Here is a 27,741-nt window from a genome sequence, read left to right on the forward strand (position 1 = left end):
TGAGCTGGGGGATCCCAAGGGGTGGAGGAGGTGAATCAGGGGCTCTGACATCCAGCCAGCAGCTGGAGGTGGCAGACAGGACTTCCCCTCTATACTCCACAACCCCACTTCCTCATCAGATGGTGTTTTCTCCCACCCCCACAAAGCCTGCCAACTTTTCAAACTTTTATTAAATACAAAACCCCCGGTCTCTACGACCGAACGCTGCATTCAACGTACGCTGAAAAAAGGGTCAGACATTCAAATGTACAAAAGTCGCCGGTGCCCCCCAGCCCTGGCAAGCTGCCCTGCTCCCATCCCCACTGCTCCCAGCCCCCTGTGGAGCATCAGGGGTGCTGGGGCTCCCAGTCCCATGGAGGGGCACAGGGCTCCTGCCCTGCATGGTCCCGGCCTCTCCTGCCTGCAGCCCCCCTGCCCCTGGCCTGGAAGCAGGAAGGCAGACAAGGGGAGACCTCAAGGAGAAGATTCCCTCCCTGCTAGAGGGGGGCTGCACCAGCCCCCACCAAGAGGCGCTGGGGGGTTCAAATCAGCCCTATTTCCCCCACCGAAGTGGGGAGGGCAGGTGAGGGCAGGCGCAGGCAGGGGCTGCACACACACACGGCACCTGCCTTTGGGGAAGGGGGATGGGATACAGCTGCCATCCCCCCAGCCCTGGGGAAACTGAGGCACAGCGAGGGGCATTCACTAATCAGAGGTCTCTGTTTGGCAGAGCTGAGACAGGGCCCGGCTCTAAGCACCAGACTAAAGCAGAGGAAGACAGCAAGCCACGTCTGTGTGCCCAGCAGCATAGGCAGTGCCTGGCCAGGGCAGCAATCTCGCCCTGATCCTGCCTGCCTGCCTGGGGGCCCCAGGCTGCTCCCATCCCCAGCTGGGGCAGCAGTGGCTCCAGCGCTGGTAAAGGGGGAAGCCTGCACCCCACTTCTCACAGTGCTGGTGGGGACCCTCCAGCTCTCACAGAGCAGTGGGATTTCACCCTCTCCACCCAGGGTGCAGGCAGGAGCTGGCATGGACTGGGGGCTCCTTGCCAGGCCTGGGGTTGCCCCCTCCCTCTGTGCCAGGAGCTGCTTGCAGGGCAGCTGGGCTCATCCACCAACACACCACGTATGGGGCAGGGGTCCTGCAAACACACTCGTGGGGATGGGGGAGACAGAGGAATCCTAGGGACCAAAGGGCCGGCTGGGGGGCAGCCGTCTCCAGAAGGCAGCAGAGTAGGGAGAAAACATCCCTGTCCAGTCACGGCTCTTGAGCTGGGGCAAAACCCGCCATGCCCAGCCAAGCCCAGGCACAGGGGTTCCCAGTGACAGGAGCACTAGCCGCGGGCCAGGCGGGGCGGCGGCCTGCCGATCTCCACCGTGATGTTGGTGTACATGGGCTGGCGGGAGATCTCCACCAGCCGGTACTGCAGCGAGCTGATCCCATCCCGCTTCATCGTCATTTTGGTGTTCTGGATCTTGGTGAATCTGGTGGAAAGAAGAGCAGGATGAGGACGGAGGGATGTCTTGTTGTAGTGCCAGCAGTGCTGGATCTCTGAGGGGGTGAGCAGCCAAGTGATCGCCCAGCATTCCAGCTGCCCCAGCCCTGTGGCTCACTCACCTCTGCGGGTTGGGCTCATTGTGTTTGTCGCGTTCATGCTTAATCATGCGGTACCTCCCAATGCGGATGTCGGGCCTCGACACCTTCATGCCATTCAGGGATATGCTGGGGGCCAGGAGAAGGGTGGGATCAGTGTGTGGGCACCAGGGTGGGACATTCCCCAGTCCAGAGACCTCCAGGGTCAGACCCCAGGGAAAATAAACCTGTCCCTGGTTAAACAAAGCTGTGCCAAGCCAAGATGAGCAAAGCCAGACCCCACCCAGGCCAGTGTCATAACCAAGGGTGCCAACTGCCCCGTGGCAGTGTGCCCAAAGCACCACTCCCGTCCAAGGACCGGCAGCTGCATTCAGCCTGTGCCGCACACAGGCAGCCATCCATCCCTCCCTCCCTCCCTCTGTGGCCCCTGCCCTTTACATTCCCTGAATGCCGCTGCCTAGCCCTTCCCTTGGAGCCCTCCCCTCAGATCAAGGGCTGCCTGAAGCTCTTCCAGAGCTCCACACACTTCTTGTCCCCCACCCTGAGCCCACCTTGTATGGAAATCACAACCGTGCCACATGTCCAGGGCTCCCACAAGGGTGTTTTGCTAGTCTGGCCATTACAGGCTGGTTACACCCCACTGGCTGCACACTGCTTCCCTGGGCAGCACCACGGGGGGAACCCATGGGAGGTGAGGTGGCCATTATCCAGCTCTGGCACCCAACACAGGGTGTGGGGGGATTGGGCTTTGCTCAGCTTGCAGCTGTACTGCTGCCTGCCGGCTGCAGGCAGGAATGACTGTGTGGCTGCTGCATGGCCAGCACTGAGATGTTTCCAAGTTTTTAATCCCAGCCCTGGACACATGCAAGTCTAGCATCCCAGCCCCTGTATGGAGCAGAGCCCACAGGAACACCACGCTGCAAGCTTCAGCCACAAGAGAGGCAGAGGGGTGTCCTGCAGCCCCCCAGCACCCTGGGAAAGGCCAGTTCCATCCAAGAGGGTCATCAATCCCAAAGCTGGAGTGTAATTCAATCCCTCCCTGACATGTGGCATGGCCCATGCTGTCAAGAGTGCTAATTCAGTGCTCCAGGGGGAGCCTGGTACACCCCAACCAGTCAGTGCTAGTGAGGGGCTGGGCACCTACCGATTAAAGATGTCATCGTCCTCTCCTCCCCAGCCCCAGTACTCATTGGGAAAGCCATTGATCTTCAGGAACTGGGACTTGCTCAGCCCAGAGACACCGCCAAAGTAGCCGGCATAGGGCAGCCTGCAGGTTGACAGCAAATGGGTCGGTCCCAGGAACAGGTAAAGATGGAGATGAGCCCCATGGGGACCCCCAAGTACAAGTACCAACCCTTTCCTTTGTCACCCTCCTACCCAGGGTTCTGTGCTCTCCACCATCTCAGGTCCACAATTCGAGCCATCGACCTCATGCCTGTCCCAGGTGGCAATCCAGGGGTGGTTGCCCTGATGTCATCCCAGAGAGATATTCCAGCCCTGCTTGTGCAGAAACACCCCAGCACCCCAGGGCACCCACCTGAACCCAAACTTGTCCATGCCAACAGCAAAGTGCCGTGGCTGCTCGTAGCAGCGATAGAGGTTGCGATCGTCCATGGGGATGAGATCCACGTCGCTGAAAATGAAGCAGTCATACTCCTCGTCGTCCTTGAGTGCCTCCATGAATCCCACGTTGAGCAGCTTGGCCCGGTTGAAGGTGTCTTCACCGAACTGCAGGGCAAAGCTCAGCAATGCCTGCTCGTCCACCCCAGCCCTGCCACCCCTTGCCCCTGCCCCCTCACCTGGTTGATGATGTAGATACCATAAGCCACCTTCTGCCGGCGCAGGATGGGGTGCAGGTAGTGCAGCCAGTACTTGAGGTGGTGCTCACGGTGCCGGAACGGGATGAGGATGGCCACCTTCTGCCGGGGCAGGCAGTCTGGGGGGGTGTACTTGCCACCCTGGCGCACATCAGGGTTCTCCCGCTGCACTCGCTCCATGCTCATGGGAGAGCTGAACTCAATGAGCAGGCGCCCAACTGTGAGAGGGAGGGCCAGGCAATGCCCACAGGACAGGACATGGTCAGGGTCATGGTCACCTGCCGCTCCTGCCCAGAGTGGTAAAGCAAACAGCAAGGGGGACCCGCAAGGGGGACTGGCACTGCTGAGGGCAGAGAGCACTTAGAACCTTTCCTAAACCGGGGTGGAGAGACTGGGATAACAAAACCTGAAACCAGCTGTCCTGACACTGTTCCAGGCTGGGGTTTCTCTACTATTTCATGGGAAAGCCATGCCCAGGGCCCAGGGGATAAGGATGTCAGCCATGAGCACCCACCTTAGCCCCATGTTCACAGTCAGAGCCCAAATTCATTCCCAATGCTCACCCAGCATGTCTCACCTAAACCAGGAGGTGTCTCCTGGCAGGGCTGCAAGGGCTTCTCAGTGGCAGACTGGTTGGTGCTGGGCTTGGTGCTGGGGGATGGGGCCTCAGCACCGGCTGGCCCGTAGCTGGGAACGGTGCCGTTGGGGCGGGAAGAGTTGGAGAAGGGGTGGGCGCGCGAGGCATTCCTGGCGTTGAAACGGCTGAAGAAGTCCAGGTGCTGCGCGTAGACGTCAAAATAGAGGATCATGATGATGACGAAGTGGAGCAGGCAGAGCAGCAGCACAGCCTTGCAAATCCTTTCCAGGGTCACCCCCAAGAGCAGCCTGGTCATCTTCTGGGCACGGGCAGGCGGACATGTGCGCTTGGCGGGGCAGAGGGGCGGCTCCAGCCACGGTCCTGATCCTGCCAAGACACCTCACGCTCAGGACACCACAAACCTGAGCTGCCAACACAGCCCAAATGACACTGGGACAGCAGGAGCAGCACAGGCCTGATGCAGACGTGAAGGGCTTGCAGGCTGGTATGCCAGAGAGCACCCCAGGGGGAATGCTGCACCTGGAACCCTGCTCTGAAGGCACAGCCATGAAGCTATGAGAGGTCCTCAGCCCCACATAGCAAATCACCTCCTCGCTTTCCTAGGCCAAATCCAGAACAGGACAGATCCACTCCCCTTCCCTTTTTCCCACCCACAGAGAGTACGCAGACACCTCCAGACATGCCACAAAGAGCCTCCATGGACGTTGAGCCTTTGATGAAGGCCACACTCTCCAAAAACATGGCCAGCCTGGGATGTCGCAAGAGCACCACAGGTGTCCCCACCAGCCACCCCTTTCTGAGGCACTCCACTTCCCTGTTCCCCATCCTGCTCACTCCCCACAGAGCTACACCCCAGCAGCAGCACCAAAGCAGGGCGGCAATAAGAGCCATGCCAGGCCGAGCTGAGCAGGACATCCCAGCTCCTCTGAGTCAGGGTTCCGGGCCACATCCAGGGGGATCTGGCATACAGCCAGCAGGGCAGATCCTCTCCCCTCCTCCTGATGGTGAGGCCCCCTGGGACACTGGCCTGCTGGAAGTCAGGGTTCCCTTATCTCCCACATGACGCCTGGAGCTGGGCCAGAGCCCTGCTGGGAAGCCAGCTGGGAGAGTCACTAGAGAGTCCCAGAGAAGTCAAACCATCCGGCCTTTCCCAGCCCTGCCACTGCCAGGGCTCAGACCACAGCACAGCCATGCACCCCTGAGCCCTGCCCTGGTAGTTCCTGCTTTTAGAGAAGCTGCTAGGACACAGCAAAGCAATCACAAGGGACAGGCACCAGGATTCACAAAGCCCTGAGGATCTCGGGACAGGCCAGAGCTGCTGCATGGTCCCTGGGGAGACCTTGGTGGCTGGGGATCTGCAGCAGAACCCCCAACAGGAGTGCAGGTAGCACCCAACAGTGCTGGCAACTGGTCACTGGCAGCCGCCAGCCCTGTCCAGTGGGGCTCCCCAGGGAGCCACAGGGCACTGAATCAGCAGTGACGGCCACACTGGATGGGTAAGGGAATCGGAGCTGAGGTGTGAGGGAGGATCCTTCACCCAACCCTGCTCTGGGGTGTCCTCTCCCAGTCACAGGACTGACCCTGGCAGGCAGGCCCTGGAACCCACCACAGGCAGGGAGGTGCTGAAAAGCATCTGAGCCCAACGCCCCAACTATGTCTACCCTCCCTTTGCAGGATGCAGAGCAGTACCCCTGTGGATGGGGGGGTCCTGGCATGTGTCAGCAGCACAACCCCACATCCAGTTTTTTCTGGAAGTAGCCCTCTGAAGAAAAGCTGGCTTTGCTGTTATTGCTCAGACTTCCCCCCCAGTCACAGTGCCTAGTCACCCCACACAGCCCGTGACACGGGAACCTGCCTGCCCCCAGCACTGGCCAGAAAGCCCCCCAAAAACCTGTGCAGTGCATGGAGTGGTGGTGCCTTAACAGCCAGATGGGGATGCAATAGAGAAAAATCAGAGCTGGTTTTAGGGGCCCTTTGGTAGAATGGTCCATGAGGCAAGTAGGGAGTGACACTCAGCAAGAACAAAAGCAAAGCACTCCATCAAGCAATGGCCACAGGACACCACAAACATGAGTGGGCTTAAACTGCTAAAGAGGGGGTTATGAAATATGATGTCATCTCCCCCCACGGCAGCATCTGTGCGGGGTGTGAGAGGCCAAAAGCAACCTGGGGATGGGGAGCTGGTCCCCAGGGTTTCAAGCCAGTGCAGTATGTGCCATGGTGATGCTCGTTTTGCAGGGGATGCTCAACCCCGTGCACTCAATCCTTCTTCCCACAGGACATCCCAGGGCTGGGAGAAGGGAGGCACGGTGGCAGCCGGTGGCCCCGATGCCCTAAAGGTGGCAACCTCTCGGCCAAAAGTGGGGCGAGGGGCCGCATTCAGCACAAGTAACGCTCCCCCACCCCCTGATTTTTCCCAGTTCCCGACACGTGCAAAAACTTATTTAAAAAACAAGAAACAACCACAAAATTAGGCTTTTTCCCGAGCCGGAGTGGTGCCGCCCACGAGTGACCGGGATCGCATCCCCCGGGTCGCATCCCGGGCCTCACCCGCCCGGCCAGGCCTGCCCGCGCCGCTCCACTCACCGCGGCCTCGGGGCTGCCGCGCCGCCCCGGCGCTGGTCAGCGGCCCCCGCCGCCGCCTCCTTCTCTTCCTCTTCCTCCTCTTCCTCCTCCAGCCCCGGCCTCCGGCCCGCGGGCTCCCATGCCCGGGGCTGCGGGGGGCCCAGCCGGCCGGGCCGCCGCACCGCCGAGAGCCGCAGGGAGACGGGGCCGCGCCCGCACGCCGGCTCCGCCCGAGCCGCGGGCCGAGGAGGGCAGTCCCGCAGGCTCCCAGGCCCGCGGGCGCGGATCCCACGGATGCGGACACGCCCGGGGCTGCGCGATGCCTCCGGCTGCACCACGGGGTGCTCAGCCCTTCGCCCCAGGCGCGGCTCCGGGGACCCTCCGAGCACCCCCGGGACACAGGCACAGGGTGTCCCGGCCTTTCTTCGTTCCCTTGCTCCTTGTTGCCGGCAGGCAGCGCTTCCACGGACCCACCTGCGGCGACTCCCACGCTCCCGGCCGGTGGTGCTGGCTCAGCGTCCTTTGCAACCTATTTGTGGCTCCTTCCCCACCACACCACCCTTTCTATGTTTCATTGCTAAGAAACACTGAGAATCTCACTCTCCTTACCACAATGGCATCAGTGAAAGATCGTGGTTTGGTCCCACCACAAGTTTGGCCCACCACAAGTAGTTTTTGCACTGTCTGCAGCCTTTCCCTTCTGCCACCCATTCAGCTCCCTTCCCCAGCACTTGTGCCTCTTTAGAGCAACCCTGTCCCCTGAGCCCCCTCCTCCTCCCATGCCTGGCTGCTCACCCAAGCGAGGACTTTCCAGCTCCCTTCTGCAGACAATCTTCCAGAAGAGAACCGAATGGCACCTACCCAGCCCAGCCCTGTTCCACCCCTGCAAATAAGCCCTGCTGAAAGCAGTCCAACTCTTCTCCAGCTCTTGGTTTAGCTCCTCAGCAGGTGGCATTTTTCTCATCCATACCTACACATGGTTACCAAAATATCTTTTAACTCCTGCTGCTTCTAAATGAGACTAGGTGTAAGATCCTGGAGCCTTGTTTAAGCTTTTTTTCCCTCTGCTTGAGCAGCAGGTGTTTAGTCCAAGTCCTGGAACCCAAGAATGCACACCTAGAACCACAGGGCATGCTCACCTTATCACAGCTGGCTACGGTAGGCAGGCTGTGGGTCATGTTGAGAGTAGCCCTGATGGGTCTCATATACTTGTAAGGAGCCTGTGGGCAAGTCTGGAGCCCATTCCCCTGCCAAAGCTGAGATATACACAGGCAGGATCGGGAGAGTGGAAAAGCACCTCACAGAGGCACATTTCTGACAGCAGATGCATTTCTATCTGGGCAGGGCAGGGCAAGGCCCATCCCTGAAAGACAAGTGGGTGAGTCTTTCAAGACAGCTGCTAACCAGGAAGATTATTAACCCATAAAGCAGTTTCTCTAACTCCAGCACAGCACAGCCCCTCCAGCTCCAGGCATCTCCTTACTGAGCTTTGATGAAATGGCTATGCAGCTCCCACACAGAACAGGTAAAATTCTGCCCACACCTGACACTCTTTCTTCAAACGAGGCAGGGCCCAGTTTGTGCCCTGCCACTACACATGTCTCACAATGCTCCTGTGAGAGCCTCCAGCCACAGGGGACATCCAGCCCAGCTAGCAGGTACAGCGGCCACAACTGTCACGCACCCAGGGCTGAAATACACTGCAGCCCCAAAACTCATAGGACAATCTGGAACAGAGGCAGGAGAGCAGCAGATACCAGGGGGTCATGCAGAGGCAGCTGCCCTAGCTCAAGGGCAAGAATCAGCAGGCTCCAGCAGTCTCACTGCTGCCCCAGCCTGTGGCATCCACATGGGAAGACAGAAGCACAGCTCTAAGCGTGCATCTGCTCTGACACGGCACTCGAAGATCAGTGCTTTCTCTATGAAGGTATACTGGGAGAAGAACAGTACGAGGGCCTTGTGCTGGATACAGCAGATGCAGCAGCCTCCAGGCTCTCTGCAGAGCACATGCAGAAGGACCTTGTTCTTCCCTTCCCCCAAGCCGCAGATGAGCTGGAGGTCCAGCTGTCTACAGCCAGCTTCCCCACACTATTCAGCACAGCCAGAGACAGGGAACAGAGCCAGCACAAAGTGTTCCCACCCCTGGGACCTCTCCCTGAATGGAGGGGAACTGCAGACTGGACAGCCCCAGCATGCAGACAACAGTCACACCAGGGAGTTGCTGGCTGGAGGATGTCCTTTGAAGGGGCAAAAGTTTCACATATCTGTTCTTCTGGTGCTCCCCAGCTACACAACGGGGCTATGGACACTGTGTACACTCTCCCTACACTAAGCTACCTGGATGGGAGCTGAAAGGCTCAAAGCAGCTTGTGTTGGGCTCACGTTGGGCTGCTAGGAGCCTGGCAGAGGCAATTCAGAGCTGCATGCAGCCTGTTCCAACAGCCTTGTACCTGCTCCAGGCAGCAAGGCACAGCTGTGTTCCCACAGCCCAAAGAGGGTTGCTCTTCCAGCCTGAGAAAGCAGAATTAACCCCACACAGGCAGAACACCATTAGGCTCCTGGAACAGGACGGATTTTGCCAGAAGCACAGAGAGGAATCTCTGAGCACTGGGGCAGCCCAAACCAGCACTTGCTCTCTGTAAACCTCCCTAGCATGCACAGGGAAGAGAAAGAGCTGGACAAGAACCATATTTATTTCACTGACACAGGATTGCACTGATGGTCAATTCTACACACCGGGGACAGGCAGCAGCAGGGCTCCATGAGCTGGGCCAGGCTGCTGGGGGCAGAATTCACACAGAGAAATTTGTTTCTTCCAAGGGGCCGACTGATCTGCAGGACGGGGCTCTACGCGGTCAGGCTCCTGCTGCCGGTGCCAGGAATCTCCCACCCCAATCAAGTATAGAAACATTAAATAAGTATATACAGAACCTCTTGGGGTGGGCTGGAACAGGCTGAGTGCAAGAGGGCTCAGCCCATTTTTACTTTAGATGTCTAGAAAGAAAGAAGAGAGGTTAGGCTGTGGCCCACAAACCCCAGCTCAGCACCCCAGTCCCACCCAAGCATCCCAGGAACATCCAGAAGCTGCAGACAGCTTATCTCCCACTGGTGAGACATGAGTGTCACACAAGGTGCATGCAAGGTGACACTGTCGGTGACAGATGGGCCATCAGAAGGATTCCCAATGTTGCAAACAGGCACAGTATGCTCTGGGAAGAGCTGTGCCACCCCAAACCTTGTAAGCAGCCTCCCCATCCCAATGCAGAAGATTGTGCTGAAACCCAGGTGTGTCTCCCTGGGGCTGGAAAGCATCCAGGGTGACAGCACCTTGTGCTCACTCAGGCCTGGTGGCCTCAGGAAGCAGGTACCTGCAGGATAGCAACGATGACTCCAAACAGCCCTATGGCACTGCCAAAGATTTCCACGATCAGGATCTTGACGAAGAGGCTGGCATTCTGGGCATCAGCCAGGGCAGCCCCGCTGCCCACGATGCCCACACAGACCCCACAGAAGAGATTGCATAAACCCACGGTCAGACCAGCTCCAAACATGGAGAAACCTGTGAGAGAGGAACACTGCAAGAGCAGGGCGTAACCCCATTCCACCTGCACCCAGGACATGCTGCAGAAGCTATGTCTCAAGGTGACAGAAGACCAGGAACTGCCAAGCCCCAGCAACATCCTCTTTGGAGAGCAGGACTGCTCTGAGGTGTGCCCCAGCTCCAATAGTGCCAGGCCACTGCTCCACCCAGGGGAGGAACAGTGCTGCTGCTGTGCAGCACAGCCTGCTGGGCACAGGAGGTGCTAGAAGGTAAGTAAAAGGCTGCCTTTTGCCAGAAGAGTCACATGTCCTTCAGGCACCAGCAGCAGACAATGGGTGGGTCAGAGGTGGAGGTCAGGGTGTGGCAGTGCTCACCGTGACAGCACCAGGGACCCAGAAGTCCTTACCTGCATGGTAGTTCCTGGCTCCAATCTCTTCTGGGGTGACTCCACTGAAAGGCTGAGGGAAAGCACAGGACCCGGGTTAGTGTTGTCTCTGGAAAAGGTACCTGTCCCTGACAGAGCATGAGGCAGCCTCATTCGGCCAGAGCCGGTCCCTGATTCCATGTCACAGCTTCATGGAATCTGCCTTGTGTGTGCTGTCCCAACCCTCTCTTCATCACAGGCAAGGATCACCACACAGACCACCAGTCCAGGGGCTCCCAAAGGCACAACAGTGTTCCAAGTCCCCACAGGGCCACCCCTCACAATACTGGCCCATGGCCAGCTGCCCATCCCCACCACGGCCCCGAGGCTGGCGCAGGGATGGCACGGCAGCCCGGGTGCTCCCATACCTCAGCCATGTTACTGATGACTATTGCCATGATGATCCCATAGATGGCCACGGCCTCGCAGAAAATGATGCTGTGGGAGAAAGGCAGAGCCTGAGCACAGCGCCTCAGTCAGTCTGACCAGTGTCCTGGGGGAAAGACCCCACCCCAAGGAGCCCCTGACACTTCATGCCCAGCCAGCCAGACCCCTCCACAGTCATATGGGAAGCTATCCACTGCTTTACTTTTAAACTAGGGGAAGCTGCCAAACACAAAGGCTGGATGCTGGTTCTGCTGTGGCACCTGAGTAAGCTGCAAGGATCCTGTTGGAAGGAGGTCTAGGAAGCCTTGCCCTCCACCAGCCTGTTTCTGCTCCTTGTGGAAGGGTTGTGCAAGGAGAACCCTTGGCTGGGCAGGATGTGTGATGTCAGGGTGTTTGTTTTGAACACACTGGGCTCATTCACAGTGTGGTATCACACAGTGACCCTTCAAAGCAGCATTCTGGCTCATTTAGGGCTCTTTGTTTTGAAAGCAAACAGCATCAGCAGATCAGCAAGGAGCAGTCTGCCAGGAGCACCCAGCTAGAGAGCAGACAGAAGCCTCTTCACTGGGTTGTGACCTGCCCCACTCAGGTGCAGCACAAGAATTAACCCCAGGTCTGTGCTTACCTCACCAGATTCTTTGTTTTGATCCGTGGGGCTTTGACTCCACCACCAATGATGCTGGAGCCCGTGATATAAATCCCCCTGCAGCAGACAAGGGTGGTTGGTAGAAGATCTGGCACTCACAGAATTCTATACAGAAACCAGGATCTTTCAGCTGAGCAAAGAATCACACATGCAGATGGGGGACACTGAGCACTCAGCATAGCCACTCCCAGGGTATGAGTGGCCCCAGGCTGCACCACCTGCACCAGAAGAACTGCTGGGGCACAAGAGCCACCACTGGACAGCCCAGGCTCAGGGGTACAGCTTCCAGAGACTTTCCTGTCTTTCCACTGCCACTGCTGCCAGTGGGCTGGTCCACCCAGACCCCCCAGAGGTCCAGCAATTCAGTCTCACTGGTGTGGTGACCCACAGTCCTACATGTATACATTGTTCTACCCTGCTCTGCTGTGGGAAAACTGCAGTGTATACACAGCTACCAAGGAGGGACAGCAGGAGAATGCTGAAGAGCCAATCCCACTCACCAGGCAGCTCCCACCACAGACAGGGAGATGGCCAAGCCAATGCCCAGGTTGGTCCACATGTAGGGTGAGGTCTCTGTCAGAAACCTGGAGAGGAAGAAATGTCCTGAGTTAGCACAGAGGCTGAGCCCCCACAGTAACACCACACAGCCTATCCCAAAACAGGTACCCCTCCACCAAATTATGAAGCCCAAGAGGGCTTGGGCAGCCAGACAGTGGGACATGAGAACCTCTGTCTGCCAGCCAGAAACACAGGACCCTCACCTGCATGGATCAAGATCTTCCTCCCAAGCCCTCACTGTGAAGCAGAATCCTGGGCTTGGAGACGTGGAGGGCAGAGCAGCAATAGCTGCACCAGGACCTCGTAGGGAGCCAGCCACAGGAACACAGGGGCTGCATCCATCCCACCTCCCGGGGAGCAGAGGCCCTGCTCACTGCAGCTCTTGTTCTCCTGCGACGCAGTGGCCACTGCCCATCACTCAAAAGCAAGTGCTGCTCCTGGGAGGCACTGCCAGCACTGCCTGCCTCCTCACACAGCCCTGAGGTGCCCGAGTTTACAGGGAACTCACCAAGCCACATCGAAGCGGAAGCCCAGGTCAAATATTGTGTAGCAGATCCCTGGAAAGCAAGAACAAGATGGAAACCTCCAGGGAGGCACCAGCTGGATCCAGCATTGCCCGTTCCTCCCCCACCTGCGAAGCCCCGAGGCAAAGCCCCAGGAGCACAGCACAGCATGAAAGAGGGTTACTGGGAAGACTGGCTCAAGCATGCAGAGCTGTGGGGCAGGGTGTCCCCTCCAATTCCTACCCCCATGATCCCAACACTTCCACATCAGCACAGGACAGACAGCCTGGGCCTGAGATACTGTCAGACCCCATCCCAGTCTTGCCCAGAAGATGATCATGGCTCTTGTCACACCCACTTTCTATTTCCTGGCCCTGCTGAGCTACAGGGTCTCAAGGGCAATCCTCAGCCCTGTGCCACGGCATGGCTCCACTGTGGCTGTCCAATGGCTCAGCCCTGCTGGACAGCCACAGCTCCAGGGGACCAGCTGTGAGCTCTTCCCTGCCACAGGAGGGACAAGAGGAGCAAGGCTGTGCCCTGACTGACCACCACACGCTGCTACATCACCATCCCATCGGCGTTTGTGCTGCTTCCCAGGAGCCCATCAACACAAGAAGCTCCAGCTTTCCTCCAACACCCCCTTTTCATGACTATTGTTCTCAGCATTTCCCCCAGGGTAATTTCCAGATACATTTATACTCCAGCACAGGTGGGAGACACCAAAGCACTGTCCTGAGAAACTCAGAAAAGCCCTTCCTTTCCAAGGAGAGCTTGCCCTGCTGTGCTCACCTCTCACCACGAACCACAGCCAAGAGTCACATCCCTAGAACATGCAGAGGTGCTTGCACCAAAACCCTGCCTTACTCTGAGCTCCTGAGTGGGAAACATGACTGCAGACCAGAAGAGACACTCGCTCTTTGCTGGAAAAGGGAGGGTGAGCCAGCCCTAAGGAACAGATAAGCACAGGCATCGTGGCACTGTGTGCTCCATGCCAGGCACAGAGGGTGAAGGGACAGCTCTGCCATATCTGACTGTAACCAGTCAGTGCCTGTGCGACGCTGATCCCGCACACGGTTGGGAAAAGAGGAAATGGGAAACTTGTGAAAAGCTCAAATGAGCAAAGAGGTCACTGCACGCGTCCCACTGCTCCCTTCCACCCCAGAGTAGCAGCCTGGAAGTAGGGGGTAATGGCAATCTACCCAGCAGAAACATGGGGGCAGGGCCATGCCCTTCCCTGAGCACAGCCAAGGCCTGCAGGACAATTCATCCCACTGGAAGGCCTCAGCACTGCAGATCCCTTGCAGCAGGGATGTCCCCATTATTCTTGTGTGCTCACCCCTCCACGTACAGCTCAGGTCTCAGCACCCCACTCACCAGCCTCTGGAGGCACACAAGCACTGTCAGGCAAGCCAGTGAGCCCCATAATGGGAGGTGGTAATGCTGATCACTCTTTCTGCCACAGATTTGGGGTGCCCCCCTCCCCTGTAGTGACACACAGGAATGAAGAATGGTGCTACCACAGCCAGGGAATACAGAGGAAAGCCACAGCCCAGCCTGCATGTCTGGCAACCTTCAAGGATGATCTCTAGTGCTGGGTCCAGCCAGTCTGTTACTTGTGTTTTGGCTTTGCTGCTTGGCTGTCAGAACAGGAACTGAACCCATCCAGCCTCAGCTGCCTCCACTCCCCAGAAGTGGTAAAAGAGAGCTACAACCAGCTCAGGGCAGGTCCTCAGGGCACCTTTCACCTCTTCAAGAGCAGGTGTAACCTTAGATTCATAGCAAAAGAAACAGGGTAAAGGACACTTTCCTGTGAGCTCTCACTTGCAGCCCTAAAGCCAGAAGGACGGAAGACAGGGCAGCAGGACTGGAGGATCAAATCAGAGCTTAGGACAAAGACAGAAAACACAAAGAAACACTGCTGCAACATTGTATGGAGCAAGACCACTTCCTGCTCGTGGTCTTCCTCAAAAAGGGACTGCAACAGGGCAGGGTTCAGCTCAGCAACATTTTCTGACAGTCTCACATCCACAGGGTGAATCTGTACTGGGGTGAGCTACATGATTCAGAGAGCCCAGTGAGGCAGCCCTAGGCCCACACCGGGTTCACCAGGCCCTGGAAACACGAGGGAGTGAGACACCCTTCACTTCTGACTCATTCTCTCCTCTCACACAAACACTGAAGCAATGGCCAAGGTTTCCCCAGCCTCTGCCTGGTTTGTGGTCGCTTCATTCTGTGCTAAGAGAGAATAACCAGCAGTCCCAGCACAAAATCTACCTGCCGGCCCTGGGGCATTAAATCCATCCTCCAAAAGCCCAACACCTTCAGCAGCAGGGCATGGGCTGCCACGAAGCAGCTCCACCATCATCCAGACTCGCACGTTCTCTCATGCTGCCACAGCCTGGCAAAGCAAGGCGACCTCTCCACCCGAGAGACATCAACCATCAGAGTCTGAAGGACCAGGTTCCTCCTGCCTTTACCTCCCCCCAAACCAATCTACCAAACCCCCGACCGGCACAGCACCCTTCTGCTCTCGCACACACAGAGAAGCAAATCAACTGCTCAAACCGCACAGGCTCGGAGGGCTGAAAGCTGCACAGCCAGCAGCGAGTGGGACTTACAGGGCGCCGCGGGGGGCTCCGAGGGAGCAGCTACAAGCCCCGAGGGGCGCTGCCCAGGCTGGGGATCCCCGCAGCAGCACTCCGGCCGTGCCACAGACCACGGACCGGCCGCACGGAGCACCGCGGCAACCGGGGCCTGACAACGCTGCCCCCCTCAACGCCCGCCTTCCTTTTCCACACCAAAGCAACCCTCCCAGCCCTCCGCAGCAAAGAGGCGGCCAGCACGGGCACAGGCGGGAGCCGCAGCCTCCCCTCGGGCCCACAAACCCCTCCTGCCGCACGGCTCGGCCCCGCAGCGCAGCCCCCGGACCCCCCTTCTCCGCGGCCCCGCGCGCTCCCCGCCCCGGCGCTGACCGACGCCAAGCAGCGTGGTCCAGAAGGCGAGACCGAGCCCCGAGTAGAGCAGGGCGAGCCCCGTCATGGCGGCGGCGGCGGCGGCGGCGGCACCGGGGAGCGCGGCGGGAGCGGAGCGGGCCGGGGCACCTGACCCGCGCGGCACCTGACCGGAACTGCAGCGCCCCGACGGAAGGACCGGAACGCCACCGCTGCCACCGCGCCCGCTTATTGGCTGCCTGGTTTGACAGTGGCAGGGAAACTACTCACACCATCATGCACCGCGAGCAGCGCGTATTTCCATTGGCTACCATCACCTCTCCGCCCCTTGTAGGCGGGGCTTATAGGGGCGGGGAATGCAGAGCCGAGCTGCCATTGGCCAGCTCCGCGCCGCAGCCCAGAAGCGGGCGCAGCGTCCCGCGTGCCACCATGGCCGCGGCCTTCAGCAGCGACGGGGAGGCCGCGCTGCGGCGGGAGCTGTGTGCGGCCGTGGCGGCGGCACCGCGGAGCGACCTCGATGGCTTCTACGAGATGGACAGGGCCGCCGCCTTCGTACGGGATGGCGGGTTCCGCAAGGTGAGTGGGACCGAGGGTGGAGCCGGCGGGGGCTGCGCGCCGCCCCCTCTCCCGGTGCCTCACAGGATTGTTAGCGTTGGGAGGCTGACCTGGAGATCATCCTGTCCAGCCCCCTTGCCAAGGCAGGGGCACCGGAGCAGGTTATACAGCAACGCGCCCACATGCGTTTGCACTGTCTCCGGTGATGGAGGCTCCACGACTTCCCTGGGCAGCTGTTCCAGTGCTCTGCCACCACAGTGTAAAGAACTCGTTCCTCATGTTAATGTGAAACTTCTTTTGTCTCAGTTTATGGCCATTGCTCCTTCCTCTGTCCTGTTGCTGGGCTCCACTGAAAAGAGTCTGGCACCGTCCTCTTGGCACCCACCTTTGAGATATTTACATTATTAATGAGATCCTGTCCTCGTTCCAGGCAGGACAGGGTTAATTTCTGCAGTGGCCAGGAGGGGACGTGGCCACGTCTCAGAGATTCCTCTGTACCACTTCCCATCACTTTTTGGGGACAGGGAAGGGGTCCTTCCTGGGCCCCGTAGTGTGGCATGGTCAGGTATTGTCAGAGCCCTGCACTGAGCGCTCGTGTGTGAATAATTTGTCTCTTGTATATTGTTGTTAATAGCATTGCTGTTTCCAGTAAACTGCTCTGATCTTGACCTGTGATCTTTACCTTTTGTGTCTCCGGTTCTCTGTTCCATCCTGCTGCAGGAGGAAGGAGAGGAGGGAGCAAGGGAGTGGCAGCGTGGTTTGGAGAGGCTCAGTGGGAGCACTGCACTGGGGAGTACCATTCCTAAACCACAACAGATCTCCTCTCAGTCTTCTCTTGTCCAGACTAAATGGGCCCAGCTCCCACAGTCTCTCTTCACAAGGGAGATGCTCCAGACCCCCATGTGGCCTCTGCTGGATCTTCTCCAGTAGTTCCTTGTCTTTCTTATACTGAGGAGCCCAGAACTGGAGACAGTACTTCTGATGTGCCTCACGAGGGCCAGGTGGAAGGGCAGGATCATCACTCTTAACCTGCTGGCCACACTCATCCCAATGCACTCCAGGATCCCATTGGCTCTCCACAGCCCCCAGCCTGTGCTGGTATTTGGGGTTATTCCTCTCCCAGTGCAGTACCCTACACTTGCCCTTGTTGACCTGCATTCAGTTTCTCTCTGCTTCATTCTCCAGCCTGTCAAGGTCCCGCTGAATGGCACAGCCTTCAGGTGTATCAACCACTCCTCCCAGTTTCATATCGGCAAACTTGCTGAGGATATATTCTATCCATTCTATCCCCTCCATCTCACAGTCCCCAGTGCCTCATTCCCGTCTGCCTCGCCCCTTGTTCCCGCCAGGTCGCCCTGCAGTTCCCTGACGAGCTCCTGGCAGACGCGGTGCAGGTGGCAGGCCGGCTGGAGGCAGCGACCGGGGCCGAGATGTTCGTGCTGGGAGACACCACCTACGGCAGGTGGGTGAGGGGCTCTGCGGGGTGTCCCGGGGTTCCCCTGCGGGCAGGAATGGGGCGGTGCAGGGAGGAGCAGAGCCTGTCTGACACCGCGTTCTCCTCGCAGCTGCTGCGTGGATGAAGTGGCTGCCGAGCACGTGTGTGCCGAGGCAGTGCTGCACTACGGCCCAGCCTGCCTCAGCCCCTGCAGAAAGCTCCCGGTGCTGCACATCTTCGGGCAGCAGCCCCTGGAGGTCGGGCGCTGCGCACAGGCGTTCCGGGAGCTCTACCCCGAGCAGCAGAGCCGTGTGGTGGTGCTCAGCGATGTGGTCTACGCCCATGCGATGGGTGAGTGCTCTGGGGCAGGGAGGGAGGCTCTGCTACTGCTCTGAGCTCTGCAGAGCTGCCAGGGTCAGACCAAGCAGCCATTCATTCCCCAGACACTGATTTCTGTCTTCTCCCCTGATCTGTTGCACCTTCTCAACCTCAGGACTATGGCCAAGTTTTGTTCCCACTCCTCTCTTTCTTCAGGTGAGCTGGAGCAGCAATTGCGTCCCGAGTACCCCAATATCATCTTCTCCAGGCTGCTGTGTGGAGACCCTCCTGGCCCCGCAGTTTCTGGCGAGGAACGGAAGTTTGGTCGCCAGTTCTTGGTGGAAGCTGCGGGAGGGCTTCAGGACTATGCCATGTTCTACGTGGGAGCCGAGAGCCTTGCCCTCACCAGCTTCATGCTGACCTGGAACTGCTGTCCTTTCAGCTCCTTCAACCCCATCACTGGCTGCGGCCGCCGTGAGACCCTCAACGTCAACCGGGCCCTGATGCGGCGCCTGTACCTGGTGGAGCGGGCCCGGGATGCCAGTGTGGTGGGCATCCTGGTGGGCACCCTTGGCGTGGCGGGCTACCTGACCGTGCTGCAGCACCTCCGGGAGCTGCTGCGCCGCGCTGGCAAGCGCAGCTACACACTGGCCGTGGGGAAGCCCAACCCCGCCAAGCTGGCCAACTTCCTGGAGGTGGACATCTTCGTCCTGGTGGCCTGTGCTCAGAACTCCCTCCTGGACTCCAGTGACTTCTACCGACCTGTTGTGACCCCCTATGAGCTGGAGCTGGCCTGCAACCCAGCCCGTGAGTGGACGGGGAACTACCTCACAGACTTCCGAGACCTGCTGCCAGGTAATAGCTAGAGATAGCTGCCCAACACCCTCCCAGGGCACTTTCCACCCAGCTGCCCTGCCTGTAAGCCGTGCTTGCTCCAGGATAGATGGAGCAGGCTAACGTTACCGTTCCCTGGCAGGTGCCTGTGCGCATGTTGAGCTCCCACCGGCTGTTCCCGCAGAGGAGGTTGTTCCCGATGTCTCGCTGATCTCAGGGAAGATGCGTGCTACCCACCTCTGTGGCCCCCCATCCTCCCAGCTGCCCCCCAGCACCGCCCTGGCCTGCAGGGACCAGACACGGGCGCTTGCAGAGATCAGCCCTGCAGGTTTGTGTTGGTTTCATGGTGGGGCTGAGCGCTGGTGCAGGGGCAGTGCCACCTACTTGTTCTCCTAACAATTCCCTTTCTCCTCCCAGCCTCCTTCCTGGAGTCCCGCAGCTGGTGGGGCCTGGAGCAGCAGCTGGGACAGACCCCTGTCTCCAAAGCTGTGCAGGGCCGACGAGGGATTGCCATTGCCTATGAGGATGAAGGATGTGAGCAACCCTGATGCAGCAGCATTGGCACCCAACCAGGAGCGGGGCTGTGTGGCGGCCCTGGCATTGCCTCCTGCTGGATGCACTGCTGGCACCTTGCTGGATGTGACCTCGGGTCAGTAATAGTGCAGTGGGAGAGCAGGAGTTGCATCTGTGTTAAGGAATGCCTGTGGCACCCTAAGGCTCATGGCCAGGGCAGCAGCAGGGCCAGGAGAGACAGGCACTTGGCCCAGACCCAGTCTCTGAGGGCTCCTTCATCCAGGGCAGCTTTGTCCCTACATGGAAAGGTCACAACTTTGCAAAAGCTGACAGTTCTGGGACTTGAGGCTTTTGTGGACTACTGCTGCTAACTAAAGCTGAAAAGGATTTGTGAATGAACTGTTTTTTAGAATAAAACATGGGCTGAGGAGCACAGATGCCCCAAAGTGAAAAACGTATCATGGTGCCCACTGGGGAGCAAAGCCCGGTGTGTCAGCTAACACCAGTTGGAGGGAATAGAGAACCAGAACTAGGACCTCTGACAGTAAAAGCACAGGCTGGGCTGGGGTACCAGGGCGAGGGCAGGGGAAGTCTGAGCACGAACAAGCCCCTCAGCTGCTCGTATGAATGGGAATGGGGTGGACACATCCTGTGCTGCAGGAAGGACCCTGTGTTTGGCAGGGGTGGGGCCCAGCCCCTCTCATGTGAGGTAGGGCTGTTTATGCTCCATGGTGGGCAAGCAGGACAGATTGTTTTTTGCCATCCCTCCCAAAGCCTGGGAGACACTGAGGTGTCCCACTCCTGATTTAACCTCCTCCACTCAGTTCTTCCCCAGAGGGAAGAGGCAGGCAAAGTCTGGGCATTGCAATAATGACAGCCACAACATAGAAATATTCTTAATATAATTAGGTGCAGGGCCTCCCCCCTCCCAACCACACATACAAATGAGCAGGGGGCAAATTCCCCCGCCCAGCCAGCCACTGCTGCAGGCACAGGGTGGCCTCCCTGCTGCGGGGAAGGGCTGGGGAGGGGCTGGTAGCCCGGGGATGGGGCAGCCTGTGCTGGAGCAGTTCTGCCCAGGCTTCCCCTGCCCCGCCACCACCTCCTGCAGCCAGCATTCCTGTTCCCTGCGAGGAGGGAGCATGCTGGGGGAAACAAAGATGCTGACACCGAGATGCGGCCACCAAATCTAGCTGAGGAGCGTCCCGAGTGGGTTAATTCTAGGTGGAGGGTTATTCTATGAGCCGTACTGCAGCAGGGCAGGGAGGATGGGGGGGCTTTTCCTTGTGGGGAAGAGCTGGTCCAGGCAAATCGTCCACGGTCCTGGCCAGGTGCTCAGTAGTCTGCTGTGTATTCTGTACCATGCAGCCCTCGGCACAACAAGGTGAATTCCTTCACCATCTCCTTCACTCGCCGCTTGTTCACACGCTCTCTGCTGAGACAGAGGGAGGGGACAAACATGAAGTAGGACAGCTGGACTGGGCCATGCAAGGGTGTAATTTCCTGTGGGAAACGTGGGGCACAGCTGCCAGGGCAAGTGGCACACAAACCTGAGGATCTGCTGGCTGAAGTTTTCCTTCTGCTCTGGAGTTACTCGGGCCGAGGGGAAGCCATCCTGCTGCATGGCCTCCTTGATCCAGACGCTCAGGAGGCTGAAGCAGTGCTTGTTCAAGGCAAAGAGGATTTCTGCAAAGTGATCCATGAGGCTGCGGGAAGCCTGGCCACCGATGCCCTGCCACAGAGCAAATGACGTGCTGAGCCACATTGTCACTGCTCCCACCCACGCTGCTGGGCTCTCCGTCCCTGGCTCTGTAGGACTGCTGCTCAGGAATAGAGCCCAGTGCTGCCTGAGGAGCCCATGGTCCAGCATCTCTCACCTCCAGCACTGCCTGCAGCAGTGCTTTGCCATTCTCATGCACGACCTGTCCCACCGGGGCGATCTCTCCACAGCGCGGCAGCAGCTCCGTCTGCAACACAGAGGCCAGGCTCGCTCAGTGCCAGCACAGGCTCCACACTGCAGCACTGCCCAACCTCAGCCCCACTCCCAGCTCTCAGACAGGACTCCATGATGGCATCATACTCACAAAAAAGCCACAGGATGCTTTGACTGTTGGGGCTTCGGGAAATTTGAGTGAAAGGACACCTGCAGGCAAAAATTACTGAGGTTAGCAGCCAGAAAACACCCTGGCCATCCCAAATCAGCCCTGTGGTCCCCAGCCCTTTGCTGTTTTGCACCCAGCTCTACAGGAGGAGCAGGCTGATTTGGAGCATGTGCCCATACCCATAGTACTCACCACACTGAAACACTGCTTTGACATCCAGGTTGCTACACAGGAAGAGATCCGGCTTCCTTTTCAGAGCCTGCAAGGCACACAGACAGGCAGCATGAACCCAGCGCTGCAGAGGCAGCCAGGAAGCCTCCAAGGAACCCGGTGCCCCAGACAGCCTCTGCCTGGACACACACTTACCTGAGCACACCCCCAGGAAAGGGCAGATTCACACAGTACAGCAGGAAACCATCACTTTACCCCTCCCCAGAATATCATTCAAACAGCCAGGCAGTTTGCTATGCCCAGGATCTGCTGACCCCAGGACCTGAGGATAGGTGCCAGAGTGGTGTGCAAACACTCAGACACAGAGGGCTCCTGTCCTATCAGAGCAGATCAGGCAGCAGCACTGCTCCCAGGACAAGGGCAGCCATGCAGGGCTCAGCAGAGACCAGCCACCCGTGTACTTTGCTCCTCTCCTGAAGATGCTGGCATCCCTGGGGTCACAGCAACTGGTTCAAGCAGTAGCCCCAGACTGCACCAGATGATGAGATGCCAACATTTCTTGGCAGTTCCTGAGCAGCAAGTCTGAGATCAAGAAAGCTTGGGGTTTTTTAATGCCACACAATTATTCCACCAGCCTCTGTGCGGGTCAGGCACTGCTGCTGGAGACACCCTGAGCTGTGGTACCTTGTGCAATGACTTAGTCCCCCTGGTGCTGGCACTGAGCATTTACTGGGTGGAAATGTTTCAGCCTGCACCCTCCACCCAATGGGAAGGGTTTCCGACCTGCCTCAGTGAGCCCTGCTGTATTAGGCAGCCACATCCATACCCTGACCACCATACCCACTGCTGCAGAAAAACACTGGGAATGGCAGCCATGCCTCCTGCCCTGCTGTCACTGCAACACCAGGGACAGCAGCCATAGCACTGGAGCAGCCCTGCTGTGTGCGGGGAGCTCACAGAGCAGCATACCAGGGCAGGCAGCCCTTGGGCTGAGCTCTGGGTGGGGCCATTGCTGCTCTCTGAGCCTTTTCCCAGGGATAAAAGCAGGGACAGCTCTCAGTCAACAGCACCCAGGACACACAGCCATCTGCCCCTGTGAAATCTACTTGGTGCAAAACAGATTTAATTCCCACCCCTCCAGGGAAAGTCCAGAGCCATCTGCCCAGTACAGATGCTGGAAAACAAGAAGCTGAGGAGCAGGTTTCAGAGTTACTCCATCTCCTTTCTGACCTTTTTTATCACACACTGCAAAAGAGCATTCAGTTTTGGGCACTGAAGGCATCGCTGTACCAGGTGGAGATGGCACAATTGCAGGTAGCTCTCCCTGCTGGATACAAGCAGAGAGCTTCATGGGGCAACCAAGGGCCACGTTATACCTGTGTGTGTATATACAGGCTGTGCACCATTGCTCCTGAGGCACTGGCACCAACATCAGGGGTGAACTGCTGGCTGAGCAATGGTTTAGGAACATATCCACTCATCAAGGCTGCTGCTGGACAAATGCTTGCAAGAGATGTTATACTTTTAGCCCTGGGTCACTACCGCTGCTGGGGCCCTACTGTGAGCTCCAGAGCAGGGACTATGAGCCTTTCCCCACAGCAGCATGCTGCTCAAGGGCAGCTGGCTCCCATGATAACCACCCAGCTGCAAGTTCCTCCGCCCTGCCCAGCCACAGGCTTTAACCTCAGTCCTCCATGCTACAGGTGTTCCATTTGGCACAAGCCTTCCAATGTGCTCAGGTTCCCACCTACCTGCAGAGTGCCTCTCCCAGCCAAACCAGACCTGCTGCAGGCAGAGCCCCCCAAGTTCTGCAGATTCACTGCAGCATCTGCTCTTCACTCCATCAGTGCCATGGGGAAAAAGCATGTCAGTATTGGGACAGCTCCTTCCCATAAGACACTTAGCAGAGTGCAAGTCCAATGCAGACCTGGGTACATGTATGTCTGTCTAATGTAAAGAGAGATGCTTTTTACCCCCACAAGATGGGGTCCTGTGGAACTTCTCCTGTAAAAAAGCAGCACCAGGCATGTCCAGCTACTCTTTTCCGAGCACCAGGTATGTCCAGCTACTCTTTCCTAGCACCAGGAACCCTGCTCCAGCTCTAGGGCCTCTTCTTGCTAGCCCATCTTCCCTGTCTCCTGCCAGAGCACCTCTGCTCACATGGGGGTGGGTCTTTGAGGGCTTTCAAACGTCCCCCCCAAATCCTCTGCATGAGCAGCCACTGCAGAGAGAGGCACTTGCTCTCCAAGAACAACTGTCCTGCAGGACAGCATTGAGGGAATGTTGGGTTCTTCTCCACAGCAGCTCAGAGATCACCACCAGAGATGTCTTCAAAGCAGGCTCTTCTGTGCCCATTTCTTCATAGGCAGACAGATATGGAAGGGATACCCACTCCTCCAGTAGACAGAGGACAGTGGGGGCTGCACTGCCTGTTTTTGAAGCCCTCCAAAACACACAGCCTTAGTGTCCAGAATCCAGTCTCTTCCCAGGCCCCACACCTGGCAGAGCAGAGCCTCTTGCTTTGAAAAGGGCACATATGGCTGGCCAGGCAGGAGAGTGAGCCTCAGCGTGGGGATGCTGAACCCATGTCCTCCATGGGGTTCTCTGAGTCTGGCTGGAGCAGGTGGAGAGCTCAACGACTGCTGCATGCAGCCTGGACCAGATCATGAAGAGAGGGAGCTGGAGGATGAAGCTGGCTTGGCCAGGAACTGTCTGTGCCATCACAGCAGGTCAATCCTGCATCTTCTGCCGGTGAGGCCCCACACACCCAGACTGCCCCAAAGATCTGCCAGGAAAGTCACCAAAACGCTCCCAAGGTCTGCAAGTGAGAAGCCCTTCTGTGGTGGGGTGGATGAGGTGGAAAGGCAGGCTGGAGAGTCCCAAAATCCTACCTGCAACCAGGAGCACATGTGTGATACCCACTGGTTCCCCAACTTCAGAACCTGCCTGGTTTTGCCAACGCAGACCTGGGTGCAAGCCCCAGCCACCATGGCATGTGGTCCTGGGCAGAGGTGCTCCAGCTGCCGGGGTGGAACTGAGCCCCACGCCCTCCAGGTGGGATGCTCACCCTGGGCACTGCAGCAGCAATGCTCTGCACTGATCCCAGCATGCACCAGAGGAAGGAGGGAGCAGCTGAGAACAGGATGCTGGCACTGCTCTGTGCAGCCTTGGCAGACTGGTTATTTTATCCTTGAATAGTATGATACTTTGTCATTTGGTTTAAGCCAGCAGCTCCCATGATCAGCCAGCCACCATCAAGAATGATTCGCCAATTAACTTTGTGGCAAAAGGATCACCTGCAACAACCAGGCAGTTCCATGAGCTGCAACCAAACCCAGAGATAAAGTCAGCAGGAATCATTTGACAGAGAGAGATTGTTCCGTGTGTGCTGACGACAGAGAGCTGATATGCAGGCCTCATGAGCTTCTCCTGAGTTATCAGAAGGTGGGACAGTACTTGCTGGCAGAGAGGGCAGAAACAGTGCCTGCAAGGAGGAACCAGACAAACTTGAAACAGGGAAGATTAATTTCCTCCAAGGCAATCAAAACAGATCAAAACACAAAAACAGATGGTCAGGGAAGTGGGAAATTTCCACCTTGACACACTCTTGTATCCAAATTCACTGCTGCTCCAGAAGATGCATTGCTTTGCCAAGGGGTCTGCAGGCAGAGCAGGCTGGGTGAAAAAACAGCTCTCACCACACAAAAATCTGGTCTGAAGAGATCTGCAATTCCCTCTAAATTTAATCCTCCAATCTGCACATCCTCAACAGCATCACTGCAGTGTATGGTCTTGTGGAAGAGGACAGGCTGGACCCATCTCTGCCATCAGACAGCCCTCCAAGTCCTGAGAACAAGGAGTCAGTCAGGAATGCTAAGGTAATTCTTGATGGGTTGTAAAGCACCTCACTAGATCATCACTCTGTGAGAAGGGTCAGGCCAAGGAAGAGGAAACCTTGAGATTTATGCATGAAGAGAGAAGACAGGGATGGGATCCTTTGGTCTTCATGGGGTTTCAGGAATACAAAGCCCAGGAAAACAACAGACCTTGAGTGGGCGGTGTCAGGCTAGCAGCATGATGTCAGATGTCTCACAGTGATCCAAGATGGAGAAGACATGGAGGTAGGAGCCTCTGAGCTGCTCCTGCAGGAGTGCCTCTGATGGCTATCTGGAGATCCACATACATGAGACAGGGCCAGCTGCCAGCACATTGCACAAGTAGCCTTGGGAGAGTCTTTCAGAGTCACCTAATGCCTTACACCCTGGCAGGATCACTTCTACCTACCCTCCAAGAGCAATGGGTTTCTGGGGTCCTTTCAATAACTCCACGCAACAACAGATCCCCACAGGATCTTCCAGTGCTTCCCTGCCCTCTTAGGACGATTCGCTTCTGCCAGACCTGGATCCTTTACCATGATTTCCTCCTGTTACTGATTGTCCCACTCAAGGAGAACAGAAAAGGGTTTTTTACCCAGAACTGCCACATTACCTTTTACACATTCCAAGACTCATACAGCTCCTCAGGCTCCCATCAGCTTTTCCTCCCCACCATGTGTACAAGGTGGCCATCTTCTCAGATGCTTTTCTCTGTGGTCTCTCATATAAATCCACAGAAATGCTGTGCCCCAAACTAGGCAGTGTTCGAATGGAGGTCCTGCTAGCAGTGAGGACACCACCAAGAACCTCATGCACAGACCCCATTTACCACCCTCCCATCACATTCAAAACCCTTGTTAAAAAGTCACAGCTTCCAAAACCAAAAGCAGAGCACAAGTCTGATAGTCTTGATTATGTTATATCTTCTAAGGTGAAAAGCAGGGAGGAAGAAGCTGCAATATGGCTTTGAGATGCAATGGGTCTCAGCAGGCTCTGGGCATCAAAGTGATAACTGTGAGGAGAAGACCCTGCCTGGGGGAGGTTAGGTGCAGCCCTCTTGCCCACTCCAACCCTCAAGACCTATGGGAGGATCAGAGGGGTCTGACAGCTTAGCACCAGCACATGCCAGGCACCCTCCCGGGGCTGTCAGCAAGGGTAGGATGGCCACAGCTCGGGAGGAGCCTGGGTTAGTGCTCCTGCACAGCCACTGGTCCAGCACGTGTGGTTAGAGGTCTCCCCATCACAGAAACAGAGCAGAAAGCAATTCTGCCAGGCCCCTCCTCAGCACAGACCTACCCTGTGGGTAGGTGGGCAGGGAACACGTCTCTGACAGGGACACTGAGTACATCAAGGACAGACATCAGGGCTTCTCCCTTAAGGGCCATGGGGGGCTGAGGAGCACACTGGGCAGGTGTATATACACACACAGCATAGCACTGGCCCTGCCTGCCCACTGCCACAGCAGTGACACAAGTGCCAGCCCACGTGCCAGCCCGCGGCCCCTGCCACGTCAACGCAAACTGTCCCCGTGCGCCACTGAGCCAGCAGCTCCTGCACACCAACTGCCACCACCCAGAGGCTGCTGGAGCAGGAGGCAATGTGGCACTTGCCCGATCCAGATGCCATCACAAGCACTTTGCTCAGAGCCAAACCCTGGCAGCTGCCTGCTCCTGAGGGCAGGGGCTTCCTCCCACTGGCCCCTGGGCAGGGCAGCCAGCTCAGCCTGTCCCCACTGCAGAGGACCCATCAGAGGGCAAGTAAGTGGGTTGGAAAACATCCACTTAATGCTCTAATTTGTCTGTCACCCAAGGGTGACTGCAGCAGCAGCACAAAGCGCCCCATGCCAGCTTCAGCCCAGCAGGGGTGTGGGAGCCGGAGCTGCCTGCAGAGGAGGGCACTGCCCTGGGGATGGTGTGAACCCAGAACTAAAGGAGAATGTTTTGTTTTCAACTTCCACGGAAACAGATGGAGAAACTCGATATTCAACTAAAAGGAAAAAAAAACGTTGTCAACAGAAAGCTAAAAATAGGTTTAAATTGAATTAAAAAGAGAAAGAGAGAGAACAGAAAGTGAATGAATAAGAAACTAAAACACACCTGTGCCAGGAGTTGCATAAATGAATCAACAATATCAGGATGATCCCTGGGCCCTAAAATATAATAAAGATGTAACTTAAGAGAAAAATCATACAAACAGCAACTCAACATCATATAGTTATGTGATACAGAAAGAATTTACAAGTGAAAACAGGAGTGTAAGGGAGGAGGGGTGTGTGGGGAAGGGGATGGGCAACATGAGCAGTTTGAAGCAAGTTAAAGAAACAAAACATACAAAAAATCATGAAACTTGGAGAACCCAAGAACAGAAAGAAACTGCAAA

General features: G+C 57.3%; 4 protein-coding genes across 10 annotated transcripts in view; 1 reads left to right on the forward strand and 3 right to left on the reverse strand.

Moving 5' to 3' along the window:
- Window positions 1-152: 152 nt before the first annotated feature.
- Window positions 153-6,747, reverse strand: B4GALT2 (beta-1,4-galactosyltransferase 2). Of its 2 annotated transcripts, none has more exons than XM_041421807.1 (7): window positions 6,571-6,747; window positions 3,964-4,350; window positions 3,369-3,604; window positions 3,107-3,297; window positions 2,714-2,836; window positions 1,594-1,698; window positions 153-1,460 (listed from the first exon to the last, which is right to left on the reverse strand). In XM_041421807.1, exons 2-7 carry the CDS (start codon window positions 4,277-4,279, stop codon window positions 1,310-1,312), a joined length of 1,122 nt encoding a protein of 373 aa, XP_041277741.1. In that variant the 5' UTR covers window positions 4,280-4,350; window positions 6,571-6,747; the 3' UTR covers window positions 153-1,309. The 2 variants fall into 2 exon arrangements, with proteins under 2 accessions (XP_041277741.1, XP_041277742.1); XM_041421808.1 differs by having other exon boundaries at window positions 6,448-6,584.
- Window positions 6,748-9,224: 2,477 nt separating this feature from the next.
- ATP6V0B (ATPase H+ transporting V0 subunit b) lies at window positions 9,225-15,745 on the reverse strand. Of its 5 annotated transcripts, XM_041421814.1 has the most exons (9): window positions 15,227-15,569; window positions 12,614-12,662; window positions 12,309-12,495; window positions 12,048-12,131; window positions 11,527-11,604; window positions 10,883-10,952; window positions 10,497-10,548; window positions 9,918-10,108; window positions 9,225-9,543 (listed from the first exon to the last, which is right to left on the reverse strand). In XM_041421814.1, exons 4-9 carry the CDS (start codon window positions 12,104-12,106, stop codon window positions 9,520-9,522), a joined length of 474 nt encoding a protein of 157 aa, XP_041277748.1. In that variant the 5' UTR covers window positions 12,107-12,131; window positions 12,309-12,495; window positions 12,614-12,662; window positions 15,227-15,569; the 3' UTR covers window positions 9,225-9,519. The 5 variants fall into 5 exon arrangements, with proteins under 5 accessions (XP_041277748.1, XP_041277744.1, XP_041277745.1 ...); XM_041421810.1 differs by lacking the exons at window positions 12,309-12,495; window positions 15,227-15,569 and adding an exon at window positions 15,581-15,745; XM_041421811.1 differs by lacking the exon at window positions 12,309-12,495.
- Window positions 15,746-15,969: 224 nt separating this feature from the next.
- Window positions 15,970-19,661, forward strand: DPH2 (diphthamide biosynthesis 2). The gene is made up of 6 exons (XM_041421537.1): window positions 15,970-16,135; window positions 17,464-17,576; window positions 17,680-17,900; window positions 18,084-18,722; window positions 18,844-19,029; window positions 19,119-19,661. Exons 1-6 carry the CDS (start codon window positions 15,989-15,991, stop codon window positions 19,247-19,249), a joined length of 1,437 nt encoding a protein of 478 aa, XP_041277471.1. The 5' UTR covers window positions 15,970-15,988; the 3' UTR covers window positions 19,250-19,661.
- A 438-nt stretch (window positions 19,662-20,099) lies between these two features.
- IPO13 (importin 13) overlaps window positions 20,100-27,741 on the reverse strand; it is a 31,586-nt gene continuing 23,944 nt past the window's right edge. Inside the window, exons 15-20 of one of the 2 annotated variants that reach the window (XM_041421293.1) lie at window positions 27,459-27,511; window positions 21,509-21,575; window positions 21,299-21,357; window positions 21,092-21,181; window positions 20,765-20,946; window positions 20,100-20,646 (exon numbers count right to left, since the gene is read on the reverse strand). In XM_041421293.1, coding sequence (XP_041277227.1) covers window positions 20,550-20,646; window positions 20,765-20,946; window positions 21,092-21,181; window positions 21,299-21,357; window positions 21,509-21,575; window positions 27,459-27,511 — 548 coding nt within the window. In that variant the 3' untranslated portion in view covers window positions 20,100-20,549. Of the gene's footprint in view, window positions 20,650-20,764; window positions 20,947-21,091; window positions 21,182-21,298; window positions 21,358-21,508; window positions 21,576-27,458; window positions 27,512-27,741 lie in introns of both variants that reach the window. The other variant, XM_041421292.1, reaches the window with a different exon arrangement.

This window comes from Onychostruthus taczanowskii, unplaced genomic scaffold (genome assembly GCF_017590055.1).
Source record: "Onychostruthus taczanowskii isolate IOZ18803 unplaced genomic scaffold, ASM1759005v1 scaffold7, whole genome shotgun sequence".
NCBI lineage: Eukaryota > Metazoa > Chordata > Aves > Passeriformes > Passeridae > Onychostruthus > Onychostruthus taczanowskii.